Source organism: Pinus tabuliformis, chromosome Q (assembly GCF_031772625.1).
Source record: "Pinus tabuliformis cultivar Carrire ecotype Pingquan chromosome Q, CPIR1, whole genome shotgun sequence".
Lineage (NCBI taxonomy): Eukaryota > Viridiplantae > Streptophyta > Pinopsida > Pinales > Pinaceae > Pinus > Pinus tabuliformis.
In genome coordinates, this window is record NC_142296.1 from 119323264 (window position 1) to 119337663 (window position 14400).

Consider the following 14400-nt stretch of genomic DNA (forward strand, 5'->3'; position numbering starts at 1 on the left):
CTTTTGGCTTATACACTTAAAATCCTATCCCATACCTATACACTAAACATCATTAAATGTTGTATGAGTTGTACACGATCCCATACCTATATAACATTTAATAATTCATAAATAAATACCGATCCCAGATTTGGTCTTTTAAATACCATCCTGCTTAGAATTTGTCTTTCCATATTCATCTACTGAGCTGCTCTTTCTGAATCAAATTTATTTTTGTGAAGAAGAGAAGATAGTGAAGGAAGTAGCTCGGTTTAATGTCGAAGGATGGGCTACCAGGGACGAGTCTGCAATTCTCTCGCCCTTCAATTTCACTCGCAGGTTCTTCCTCTCGTCACTCTCTCGCCCTTCGATTTCACTCACAGGTTCTTCTTCTGTTCACTATCACAACTCCTTTTGCAGGAAATTTTGTCCCTTTTTTCTCTGTCGAAATAATGGCAACTTAAAGATGTGACAAGGGTTTTAGACTGCTGATTTTTGGAAGTTCATGCTAGAAAGTTCCGTTCGTTAGCTGTGACTTGTGTTTTATTAAGTTTTGATATTCTATCGTGATCGTTTAAGGAACGAATTGATGAAGACTTTTTGGTGTTTGACAATGGATATTCATGGTTTCTTAGATCAGAATGTTCATAGATTTATTAAAAAGGATGGAGAGGTGTTAGAACATTAATCACTCCTGACCGTATGACGGCGATAGTCGGCGAGTCATCAATGTTAGTCAGCAGCAAGCAGCGGTAGTCGGCCATTGTTGTTGAACCATAAATGTCGGCAGATTGTTGTAGAATTTACGGCTATCCGTGTGTATAAATTTCTATGTTTGTTAATGCACTGATCAAGCTCATTCCATGAGTCTTCAAGTTTCTGATATGGTATCAGAGCAATCTCCAATTTGGTATCAGAGCCGAGGGGCTGTGAGGTAGCGATCTTCTATCCATTGCGAGTGTTGTTCGTGAAAGAGTAAACCTTGTAGGGCCATAGTTGAGTGTGCTCATGAGCCAAGGTGCACAGAGGGCTCTGTGGTGTGAGGCCATGTGCCAAGTCCAATTGTAGTGCTGAGTGTATCAGAAACTTGAAGACTCATGGAATGAGCTTGATCATTGCATTAACAAACATAGAAATTTATACACACGGATAGTCATAAATTCTACAGCAATCTGCCGACTGACATTTATGGTTCAACAACAATGGCCGATTACCGCTGCTTGTTGTCGACTAACATTGATGACTCACCGACTATTGCCATCATATGGTCAGGAGTGATTAATGTTCTAACACCTCCGCTTAATCACCACGACCTAAACTTTAACTTTCCTGCTGGTCTAAGTCTCAGCTAGGCTTACAACAAAACATTTCATTTTTGCCTTCTTATTAAAGGGTCCATGCTTGTTCCTTTTCCTTTGCTGGTGCAGTTTCATTTTCACCTTTCTGGGTTTCCTTATGAAATTCCTTTGCTCCTTGCTTACGTACTTATCGTCAACAACCTCTTCTAGATTGGGATGCAATGCAAGATCCCGAACAAGGTAATCTAATTCATGTTCTCCCCACTTTCCATGAGGAGCCATCAAAATCCACTCATCCTCGAACGTGAGTGGCCTCGGAACAACATCCATGGTAGTATCCTCCACAGTAGCAGTCATCTTGAAAGCAGATCCAATAAAACTTCTAACAATTGGGTTATGAGAGAAGCAAGTTTTACTTTGAGTGATTTCTTCAACGACATGATCCTCAACAACATGAGTGATTTCTTCAACAACATGACCCTGTTTGTCAAAGATTTTTTCGAACCCAAAAATACTGCTAAACCCAAATGGGTTCCTGAGAAAATGATCATCGAAAGGATCATTATCAAAAAGGTCTAAAAATATAGACATATCAGCCAGGCTTAAATTTTCCTTAAACTCTAGCGAGCTTTGACTTCAAAATAGCACCACTCTTGGAATAACACCTCTCAGGTTTGCCTCTCACTTCCCCAGATGCACACCACACAATCTACACTGGCTTAATGTTCCAACACTAATACGCCTTTGGAACTGCCCTCTCCAACAATTTCTTCAAGGGATCAGACAGCGAACAACGCCCTCCATGTAACAAACAAATTCACAACACTCCCAAGTGGCACACAATTCACCACTATTCACACACAAATCAAATCTCACTACCCGAGACCTTCACAACTGTCTCCACTGCTCGGCCTTTAAGCTCCTTCCACAAGAAGATAACTCCACTTGCATCGATAACAGATCCACACACATTCAAATACAGGTTGAACCAATATTTCACACAACTGATGTCTCACAACAAGCCCAACTAGCAGCCGAAGCAACAACAATTTCCACAAAGAATCACCTCCAGACAATGCTCACACTCTTTCAACATCCACGTCCTGGTTACTCAATGACATCCACAACCCTTCAACTTCAGCACTTCTTCAATCCACAACAAGACTCTAGTTCTTCACAAGCTGCACACACCAGGCCACAATAGACTTTCCATTGTCAACACCGCAACAGACTTTCCACCGTCAGCTTTCACCAAGTCCGCGGCTTTGAACAGATCTGCCCACTGATCTGCAAAGATTTGCTTGAAATCCTCCGAGAAACAAATTTTACAAACAATAGCATGAAACCAACAAATTTACACAACATGCAGCAATTTTTACTTTAGAACCAAAGGTTCTCTCATGGGCCTTCGCCTCGACTGCAATTAAACACAGAAATTGCACAGCTGGACAGACTTACTCTGCTTCCAGCCTCACAACCCTCACAAATCTCGGCCTTCTGATGTTCACAAGCCTCAATGAGCAGCTCAACAACTCCTACTCACCACTCAATCACACAGCGCCACTGGCCCCGGCAGCCATACATGCACAATTCATCTTACCCGCAGCACTCTACTGCACAGCAGGCTTTCCACACAACTTAATGTCCACAGGCAGCAAGAGTTAAATTGCAACTTGCTGAGCACACAGCTCCACCACATGCAGCCACACGCACAACTCCTTCTCTTCAATCTGTAACCTGACTTCAGGGGTTCACAAGCGGCACACAAACATATCTCTCCAGGGGGACTGCAAGTTCACAGCCACACTATTTGCAGAAGAACTCTCACAAACTCACACAGCTCACCTCACCCGGGCTCAAACCCTCAGCTCTTCACTCCACCGAGCCCACTCGACTATGGCTCACCAACACTCACTGAGCTCACAGCTCTTTACCAGCACTTGACCTCATACCTTCTTTTTAACAGCGCCTCCTCTTAGCACTCACTAGCACTCCACGACACCAAGCAACTTGGGCTTCACTAAACACTCAGCACTATAATTGGACTTGGCACACGGCCTCACACCACAAAGCCCTTTGCGCACCTTGGCTCTCGAGCACACTCAACTATGGCCAAACACAGCTCACCTAAAGCATGGCGCTACAGGGTTTACTCTTTCACGAACAACACTCACTATGGATAGAAGATCGCTACCTCACAGCCCCTCGGTTCTAATACCAAATTGGAGATTGCTCTGATACCATATCAGAGAGAGCGAAAGACTCATAGAATGAGCTTGTTCATTACATTACAAACATTAGAAATTTATACACACAGACAACTGTAGATGCTACAGCAATCTGCCAACTGTCATTTATGTTTCAACAACTATGGCCGACTATCGCCGCTTGTCACCGACTAATATTGATGACTCACCGACTATCGTTGTCATACGGTCAGGCGTGATTAATGTTCTAACAAGAGGGATTCGATAAAGCCATGAAAGAAATCTCTCTTCCACTTACTTAATAATCTCGCTTGAATGACAAGATGTATGCTAGTTGTAGTATTTTAATATTCTAATTAAAACGTACAATATGTTGATGTTAAACTCCTAGTGGGGCACTGGAGAACATTCTTTTGAGGACTTCTAAACACTTTTGGCTTAGCTGTGTTAAACCCTTAGTGGATCACTTGAAAATAGAGTTATATGGACCTTTTTTCCAGATATAGCAATGCAAATTAGATCCAAAATGTGATCGAACTTAGGTTTTTGGAGGAATCACCGTATTTTTTATGGGAATTCATAATTTCTATTTTGGGATTTTGATTACTATTTTGGAATGTTAACATTGGTGGGTTTTGATATAATGACAAACTTTTTTTATGGTATCGAGCCTAAATCAAAGTTTGATTCCCCTAGTTACTTTTGAAAGGTGTTAGAGAAATCATTGCACCTCTCTAGGAGTCCATAATTTCCACTCTTAAGATCCTAGTTACTGATTTAAAAAAAAGTTGAAAAGTTTACTACCACCTAGGATAACCTCTTCAAATTATGAAATCGAGTTCTAAAACAACAAATCAACGAACAACATATGCCATATTGTTTATTTTCCCCTGCAAGAGCACAACGGTTGTTCTTGCCAGGTTGAAATCTAGGTCAAACCATTTCACAACATACGACATATGCTTCAACCATTTTCTGCGCATGAAGGTGATGGTGTTTCTTTGCCAGGTTTGAATCAGGGTCAAACCATTTGTGTGATCATGACACTATGAGACGAGGTTCGAATCAGTGCGGAATAAGGGCTACTCAGACGACCCCCATTTTCTATTTCCATTACACTTATGATGTTAATTTTGCTAAAACTCCCATGGATATCATAGTTTCACCGCCGTCTGCGTTCCCCCCCTAAAGCTCCGCCTTTGGAATTTTGACCCTATCTGAGTTTTGCATTGGGAGAAACTCTGCCCCGCTATCTCCAAATTTTCCTAGATCCATTAAATTCAATTACTGAAAATGAGCGGATCGGAAGGAACTTTGTTTGTGATGTTTGACTGGGTTCCAGAACTTGCTCCCTTGGAATAAGATGTTTTTAGGGCCCCTTACCAAGCTCCGCATCAATCGACTTCTGATATATAGCCATGTGAAAGTGCCTTTAATTAACCAGTGAACCACAACATAATTTGTCTACCCTTGGGTATCAACACATTAATCTATGTTTGCAGCGTTAGAAATCTTTACTCTTCCTTCCAACAGTCTGTGTTTTCCACATCCCCCAGCTTCAGATTCGTTGCCCATTTTTTCCCTTTTCTGATGCCAAGTCTGTAATATTTGTTTTTCTTATAGCCATCGTTACAGAATTTGATCCGCCCTTCTCACAGCAAAACCCTTTCAGGTTTTTTCTTGTTCGAATTACAAATTTAATTAATGAGGGATGCCCTATGCTTGTTAACTTGTGTACCATTTGTGCACGGGAAAGTTCTCTTCTGACTTTTTGTATTGCCTTGACAGGAACACTGGGCCACATGATGTTACTCTCAAGATCGCATACCGTGGAATCTGTCACTCTGATCTACATCAGATTCGTAACGATTGGAAAGGTTCCAGATACCCAATGGTTCCTGGGTAATGTCTTCATATTCTTCAACACTGCTTCAAATTAAATAGCATGTTAGGGAAAATATATGCCTGGAAATTCATAATCAATTTTAATTTATTCACATATATTTTTCTTGCAGCCACGAAATAATAGGTACAGTAGTCGAAGTTGGTTTAGAAGTGAAGAATTTTGCTGTCGGGGATCGAGTGGGCATGGGCTGTATGGTTGGGAGTTTCCAGCATTGCGATACTTGTATTAAAGGGCAAGAACAGTTCTGTGAGAAGGTCATTTGGACGTATGGCAGCACTGATGTTGACGGTTCTGTCACCTTTGGAGGTTACTCATCTTTGATGGTTTGTAATGAAAGGTAATTAGTCATTATTCCATCTCATGCAATCATTAATTAGGGCATAGGGTAAACTTGCCATAAAAGGCTTCCTTTTCTGTCCATATATAACAACGGCTAAAATCCTGATTTTGCTCATGTTTCGAACCGAAACAAGGAATTTTGGGAGTGTCCAAATGGACTCAAAATTCCAAGATTTTTAATTGTTTCAATATTACGCTGAAATTATGGTTGTGCTCATGTTTTCAACAGATCAAGGGGTTTTGGAAGTCTCCGAATTTACTCAAAACATCAGAAAATTTAATTGTGCCAAATTCTGCAAGGGCCTGCCGAGATGGGCGATTAACTATTTGCTTATAAAGCCTGGAACAATGCCATTTAATATATATATATATATATATATATATATATATATATATATATATATATATATAGGTTAAATAGAGAATAATTTGGGTGCTGTGTGGCTTGTAAGCAGCTTTGTGGTGAAGGTACCAGAGAATTTTCCCTTACATGCCACTGCGCCATTACTATGTGTGGGAATAACGGTGTATAGCCCCATGAAATATTTCCAGATGACAGAGCTTGGAAAGAGCCTGGGTGTAGTGGGCCTTGGTGGTTTGGGACACATGGCTGTCAAATTTGGCAAAGATTTTGGGTTGCAAGTGACTGTGATAAGCACATCGGCTAGAAAGGAAAAGGAAGCGAGAGAAGTTTTAGGCGCAGACCATTTCGTCATCAGCAAAGACGAGAAACAGATGCAAGCTGTAGTCAAGTCGTTAGACTATATTATTGACACAGTCTCTGCTAATCATCCAGTGGAGCCCCTCCTTAGTTTGTTAAAGGTAAATGGGAAGTTGGTCATACTTGGTTTGCTAGAAAAGCCTGCTCAATTTGCTGCTCCGGTTGTTGTAATGGGTAAAGTCTTTTCTGCCCTTTTCTCGCTCGCAAAAAGAAAAGAAAATTAAATTATATTAAGTGCACTAACAGTAGCAATTATATTTTGTTGAAATATTACTCTCAACTGCAGCGCCAGTCCTTTTCCGGAATCCGCCATTAAACAGCGACAACAAATAGTTTTTTTTCGGAAAACCATCATGGGATTCCCTGCACCGCTTTTACAGAATGGTGGTAATTCTCGATGGGGCATTGATGAATCCACCATTGCCATACCCCTGTCAAGTCGTAGCCACACATATGATATTAATCAAAGTTTGAATTGATGATCATAAAAACATAGATGAGGCTCAGATTTCTATCAGTAATATTTAAGATTACCTCTTGAGAAGAGCTGCAGGCAATCCTTGTTCGTAAAATCTCTAGTATTTGTACGCCACCGCAGACATCTCCATGCTATATTTTCTAGGAGAGACAGAGTGACGTTTTTTTTGAAAAACTGCCTCTGAAGCAGTCTTGTTGTAATCCCTCTGTTAGAGGAAGACTTTTGTAACAGTTGGTCTTGTTAATGAATAGAAGTTTTTTTTTGTGTGTGAAAACTTTGTCCTCCCGAAACAATTTTAGTTTCTCTGTGTTAAGAAATAGAGCATTATTCTTTGTTTATTTGTTTTGGAATTATCAGAAATTCCCAACATGGTATCGAAGCGTGTCCAGGCTCTTTGAAGGTGTCAAAGAAGCTGAAGGAAGGATTTCTTATTGCAGCAGCATCTCAAGCAGAGTGAAGACTCAGTCAAGAAAGAATCCAAGGGATTTCTCAAGTTAGTTTTTTGTGTTACTGTTGAGGACAGTTAATTATTTTAAATACACAGTCAAGTATTTTGAAGCATAGTTAAGAGTGCAAGTATGGCTGGAGCCAGCACTAGCATAGGTATCTGTAATACTCAGCTCCCACAATTTAAATGGAAAAACTATGGCTATTGGGCAATAACTATGAGAGCTTTGCTTGCTTCCCAAGACTTATGGGAATTTGTTGAGGATGGTTTTGAAGAACCGGCAGATGAAGATGAGTTTAATAATTTAACTTAGGCAGAGAAAGAACTATTGAAGAGCAATAAGAAGAAGGATTATGAATCTCTCTACTTTTTGTATCAAGAAGTGCATGAGAGTGTGTTTCCAAGGATAGCAGCAGCCAAGAGATCCAAAGAAGCATGGAAAACTCCCAAGATAGCTTATAAAGGCATGGAGAAAGTGAAGATAGCAAAACTACAGTTGCTGAGGAGAGATTTTGAGACTCTCTGCATGAAGGAGTCAGATAATATTGACTCATTCTTCACACATGTGATTGGAATGGTCACACAGATAAAGTCTCATGGAGAGATTCTTGAAGAAAGGAGGATTGTGGAGAAACTATTGAGGATCCTACCCTCAAGGTCCGATGTGATTGTCACCACCATAGAAGAGACAAAGGATCTCACAAACTTCTCAGTTGATGAACTACATGCATCACTAATGACACATGAGCAGAGATTGAGTAGAAATGAAAACTCATCTCTAGAGCATGCCTTTAAGACCCAAATGTTTTTTGGAAGAGGAAGAAGTCAAGGCAGAGGAAACAAGAGAGGAAGAGGCATAAGCCAAAATAGAGGTGGAAGAAACAGTTCAACAAATGCTCAAGTAAGAGGCAGCAATCCAAATCAGAACCTAGGCCAAGGCAGCAACCAACAAAGTGGAAAACATCATGCTTAAGGAGAAAGGTATGATAAATCCAATGTCCAATGTCACTATTGTAAAAAATATGGGCATTATGCAAATGAATGTGGGAAGAAGCAACATGATATGAGTAATAGAACTAGTGCAAATTTCACTAGAGAAAATATCAGCCAAGATAATTTGTTTTTAGCCTATAATATGGCTGAAGCAAAGAGTGAAGATGTATGGTTTCTAGACTCCAGTTGCAGTAACCATATGATAGGAAACATAGCCATGTTTTCTATGTTATATCAGAGTGTGAAGTCACAAGTCACACTAGGGACTGATAGTAAAGTTTCGGTTATGGGAAAAGGAGAAGTAAATGTCTTAAAAAGGAAAGGTGAAAAGGAAACCATAGCAGAAGTTTATTATGTTCCTGGAATGAAATGTAACCTCATAAGTATTGGACAACTTATTCAAAAGGGGTACAATGTTTTCTTTGTGGATGATGTATGCAGCATCATGGATAAACCACCCAGAAAACAATGTATTGCTGAAATGAAGATGACAAGGAACAAGATGTTCCCTTTCAAAATGAAAGCAGATTTTAAAAATGGAGAATAAATAGCAGCAGTGACACAAGAGGCTTTCCAAAGAGAACCAAAAGATGAAAATTGGTTGTGGCACTTGAGATTTGGACATCTCAACTTTGGAGGTCTTAACTTGTTGAATAGAAAAGGAATAGTAAGAGGATTACCATTGATAGAGAAACCAGATAGCCTTTGTGAAGGTTGTATCTTGGGGAAACAACACAGAGAAAGTTTTCCATCTGGGAAAAGCATAAGGGCAAAAGCACCCTTAGAGATTGTCCACTTAGATTTATGTGGACCAATGCAAACTCCATCACTTGCAAGTAGCCACTATATGCTAACATTTATTAATGATTTTACTAGAAAAACTTGGGTTTATTTCCTGAAGAACAAAAGTGAAGTGTTTGAAAGCTTTTGCAATTTCAAAGCACTTGTAGAAAACCAAAGTGGGCTGCATATCAAAGTTTTAAGAACTGATAGAGGAGGTGAGTATATCTCCAAAGAATTTCTACGTTTTTGTAGAGAAATGGAATTCGTAAGCAGTTTACCACTAGGTACACTCCGCAGCAAAATGGAGTTGCCGAAAGGAAGAATAGGACAATCATGGATATGGCGAGGAGTATGTTAAAGGCAAAGAATTTGCCAAATGATTATTGGGCTGAAGCTGTACACTGTGCAGCGTACATTTTGAATAGATGCCCTACAAAAGCAGTCATGAACAGAGTGCCGGAAGAAGCATGGAGTGGGACAAAACAAGGAGTCACCCACATGAAAGTTTTTAGATGTGTGGCTTATGCACACATTCCAGATCAATTAAGGAAGAAGTTGGAAAACAAAGGGGAGAAATGTATTTTCATTGGATACAGTGAGGAATCCAAAGCTTATAGGTTGTATAACCCATCCACCAAGAAGATTATTGTGAGTAGAGATGTTCAGTTCATTGAGGAGGAAGCTTGGGATGGAAGCATAGAGAAAACAATGAATGTTAAAAACTCCTTGTCTCTGTTAGAAAATTATATATTACGGAGCAATGGAACACATAAAATATTGCAAAAATATAAACACAGAAAATGCACAAAACAAGAGAGATACAGATATACGTGGTTCACCCAGTTTGGGCTACGTCCACCCCGAATAACCAGTCCTTCCTTTCTATTATCCAACAAAATGAAGAGACACAACCTACAGTAAATTCACTGTAATATCCTCTGTTTTCTCTCACAGTCTCACCTCTCTGTTTCTCGCTCACAGAATACACATCTATATCTCAGCCTCAAATACAATGCGCTCATACAAAGAGAGGGGGTTGCCTTCTAGGGCAAAAAACCCTAAACTAAACATAAGTTCTACTGTCAGACCATCTGCCTAATGAACAGCCCAGATTGACTAGAAATTACTATACTTTTACAAGGCAATTTTACATTTGTTTTTAGCTTTGGGGGTGCTGCCCCCGAGCCCCCGCCGGGGGACTGCTGGCCCCCGGACCCCCTAGCTGGGGGGGATCGGCCCCCCCGGACCCCCGCGGGGGGGACAAGTCCCCCCCGCACCCCCCCGCGTGGAGGGGTGTACAAACTTCCTGGGGTATACATCCGGCTGAAACAAAGACCTATGAACAATCATGCTACACACACAACAATCTCCCACTTGGAGAATGATTGTAGAAACTCCACCGCTGCTTCATTTGCTGGACAATGACTCCTCTTTGGACCTGGCTGTTTCTCATCTTCATCGTCATCCTTGAAGGCCAATTGAAACTGAGCATATTCTCAGTTTCTCCCTGGTTACAACTTTTGTTAGCATATATGCAGGATTCTGGCTAGTGTGTATCTTTTCCAGCTTCAACTCTCCATCTTCCAACACTAATCGTATGAAATGGTACTTGAGCTGTATGTGTTTAGTCCTGGAATGAAATGCTGAGTTCTTTGCAAGATGAATGGCACTTTGACTATCGCTGTATAACGTGCCCATATCATGCTCCTTACCCAATTCACCCATAAACCTTTGTAACCAAATCATTTCTTTACTAGCCTCTGTAGCAGCAACATACTCTGCTTCTGTTGTTGAAAGTGCAACAACACTTTGGATTTTTGAAACCCAACTGACAACTGTTCCTCCAACAGTAAATACATATCTTGTAGTGCTCCTCCTATTATCTCTATCACCTGCCATATCTGCATCAACATATCCCTATAGAGAAATGTTTGAACCACCAAAGCATAATGCTTGATTTGTGGTACCTTTCAAATATCTGAGAATCCATTTCACTGCCATCCAATGTTCCTTTCCTGGATTATTCATGTACCTGCTTACAACTTCTACTGCATGTGCAATATCAGGCCTTGTGTAGACCATTGCATACATTAAGCTTCCAACTGCTGATGCATATGGAACTTTAGACATATAATCCATGTCTTCTTGGGTCTTTGGGCACATTTCCTTGCTAAGTTTGAAATGGCTAGCAAAAGGTGTACTAACTGGTTTTGCATTTTGCATATTAAATCTTTTCAACACCTTTTGTATGTACTCATTCTGAGAAAATGTTAATTTGCGATTTTTCCTGTCTCTAGTTATTCTCATACCAAGGATTTGTTTTGCAGCTCCCAAATCCTTCATTGTAAATGAATTTGCCAATTTTCTTTTGAGTACATTTATTTCCTGCATGTTAGATCCTGCAACAAGCATGTCATCCACATACAATAACAATATAATATAACTGCCATCATTTTGCTTTTTCAGATAAACACAATGATCAGAGTGACATCTAGTATAACCTTGTTCAGACATAAACTTGTCAAATTTTAGATACCACTGCCTTGGAGCCTGTTTTAAGCCATACAAGCTCTTCTTCAACCTGCACACTAGTTTCTCCTTCCTTTCACCTCATATCCTTGTGGTTGTTGCATATATATCTCTTCATCCAAATCCCCATGGAGAAAGGTTGTCTTTACATCTAACTGCTCAAGATGCAAATCTTCAGCTGCTACAAGACTTAAAATAGTTCTGATTGAAGTCATTTTAACAACAGGAGAAAATATTTCATCAAAATCAATACCTTTCTTCTGTGCAAACCCCTTCACCACAATTCTACCTTTGTACCTCTGTTTCCTCCATCTTCTTCCTTCAGCCTATAAACCCATTTATTTTTCAATGTAGTTTTTCCTGCAGGCAACCTGACTAAATCCCAAGTCTGGTTATGCATTAAGGAGTCCATCTCTTCTTCCATGGCTACCTCCCACTTCTTCCTGCTTTCAACCTGCATTGCTTCTTCATAACATTCGGTTCACCAGAATTAGTCAACAATAAATAATATAATGAAGGAGAGTATCATTCAGGGGGTCTACTTATCCTGGTAGATCTTCTAACACCACTTTCAGGTGTTTGGGGTCCCTGTTGCTGTTGTGGTGGTTGCTGTTGTTGATTATTATTATTTTCAGGCACCTTTACCTTTTCAGTGATGTCATCAAGAATTGTGTATTCCTTGTTTTCGTTTTCTTTCTTCTTTTCCTGCAACTGATTCTTATACAAGACCTTTTCATTGAATATTACATCTCTGCTCTTAATGATTTTGTGATTTTCATAATCATATAAGCGATAACCAAAATCATTAACACCATATCCAATAAAGGTACATTTCTTTGACTTTGCCTCAAGATTTGTTCTATTTTCTTTATCAATATGGACAAAGGCCTCACAACCAAAAGGCTTTAAAAAAGAGTAGTTTACCTTTTTACCTGTCCATGCTTCCTCCGGAACACCACCATCCAAGGAAATTGAAGGGCCTCTGTTTATTAGATAAACAACAGTATCTACAGCATCTGCTCAAAACTGTAAAGGCAATCCTGCATGCAATCTCACGCACCTTGCACGCTCCATGATTGTTCTGTTCATCCTTTCTGACACACCATTTTCTTGTGGTGTTCTTGGAACTGTCTTCTCTCTGCAAATTCCATGTTCTGAACAGTACCTATCAAACTCGTTGCTGCAATATTCACCTCCATTGTCTGATCTAAGACACTTCAATTTATTTCCTGTCTCAATCTCAACCAAAGCTTTCCATTTCTTGAAAGTATCAAATACATCAGATTTATTCTTAATACATTAAATCCAAGTTTTTCTAGTTGCATCATCAATAAAGGTAACATAATAACGAGAGCCACAGAGAGATGATAGCTGAGCAGGTCCCCATACGTCTGTATACACAAGCTCTAATTTTTCGTTCTTCTTTTCTCTCCCAACTCTGAGAAATCTGACTCTCTTCTGTTTTCCATAAATGCAATTCTCACAGAAGTCCAAATCAACATTCTTCAAACCCGGAAACAAATTCCTTGAGTGAAGAATCTTCATCCCCTTTTCACTCATGTGTCCGAGCCTATGATGCCATAATGCTGCATTTGCTCCTTTGGAAGTTAAAGCATTAACAGAGTTAGAAATACCATTGCATAAATACAATGTACCAACCTTTTCGCCTTTTGCTATTACCAGGGCTCCTTTGGTGACCTTCCAAGATTTATCTGTGAAAGTTGTTACACAACCTTCACCGCCTAACTGCCCTGTTGAAATCAGATTTTTCTTTAGATCTGGAACATGCCTTACCTCCTTTAATAGCCATTGGTTCCCATTCTGCTGTTTTACAAGAACCTTACCCATTCCAACGATTTTACAGGGTTTATCATCACCCAGACGAACTTGTCCAAAATCTCCTTGAACATAGTCATGAAAGTATTTCTTATCAGGTGTGGCATGGAATGAAGCCCCTGAATCTACCACCCAGGAATCAGTAATATTTTAGAAAGAAAGAATCAAAGCATCTTGTAACACCTCACCTGTCACATTTGCTTCATGATTGTTTTCTTGTTGTGCATCTCCTTCTTTTCCCTTCCGAGATCTACAGTCTTTCTTTAGGTGTCCTTTCTTTCCACATTTCCAGCACACTATCCCCAATCTGGACTTGGATCTGCCTTTCCTTGATTTACTGCGATATCCTGAGCTCTTTCCTCTTTCCATTTTTCTTCCTCTAGACTCTGCACTCAAATAATTTCCTGATGTCTCACCGGAGCTTTTCCGTCACATTTCCTCACTAAGGATAACACCGACAACATCATCAAACTTTAAAGTAATAGATCCAGAAATGGAGTTACTAATGGCCATTACCAAACCATTCCAACTTTCTGGTAATGAGCACAAGAATAACAGAGCTCTAACTTCATCATCAAAGTTTACCCCTATAGAACTTAACTGACTTGTAACTGTATTAAAATCATTTAAATGGTTTGCAATAGATCCACCTTCCAACATATTCATATTAAATAACTGTTTCATAAGAAATACCTTGTTTGAGGCTGAGGGTTTTTCATATAGTTTCGACAACGTCTGCATCAAACCCTCTGTCGTGGTTTCCTTCGAAATGTTGAAGGTGACTGAAGCAGCAAGGCACAACCGTATTGTTCTGAGTGCCTTTCTATCGAGAAGGTTCCATTCTTCGTCTTTCATACCCGTCGGCATATTTGTTTTTCCGCCC

The 14400-nt window shown here is 39.9% G+C and overlaps 1 protein-coding gene across 1 annotated transcript in view; it reads left to right on the forward strand.

Annotated features, from left to right (window-relative positions):
• LOC149218536 (8-hydroxygeraniol dehydrogenase-like) overlaps nucleotides 1-14400 on the forward strand; it is a 51568-nt gene that overhangs the window by 26594 nt on the left and 10574 nt on the right. Inside the window, exons 2-5 of the mRNA XM_089386580.1 lie at nucleotides 222-318; nucleotides 5273-5386; nucleotides 5500-5727; nucleotides 6185-6624. Of these exons, the coding sequence (XP_089242706.1) occupies nucleotides 222-318; nucleotides 5273-5386; nucleotides 5500-5727; nucleotides 6185-6624 (879 nt within the window). The remainder of the gene's footprint in view (nucleotides 1-221; nucleotides 319-5272; nucleotides 5387-5499; nucleotides 5728-6184; nucleotides 6625-14400) is intronic.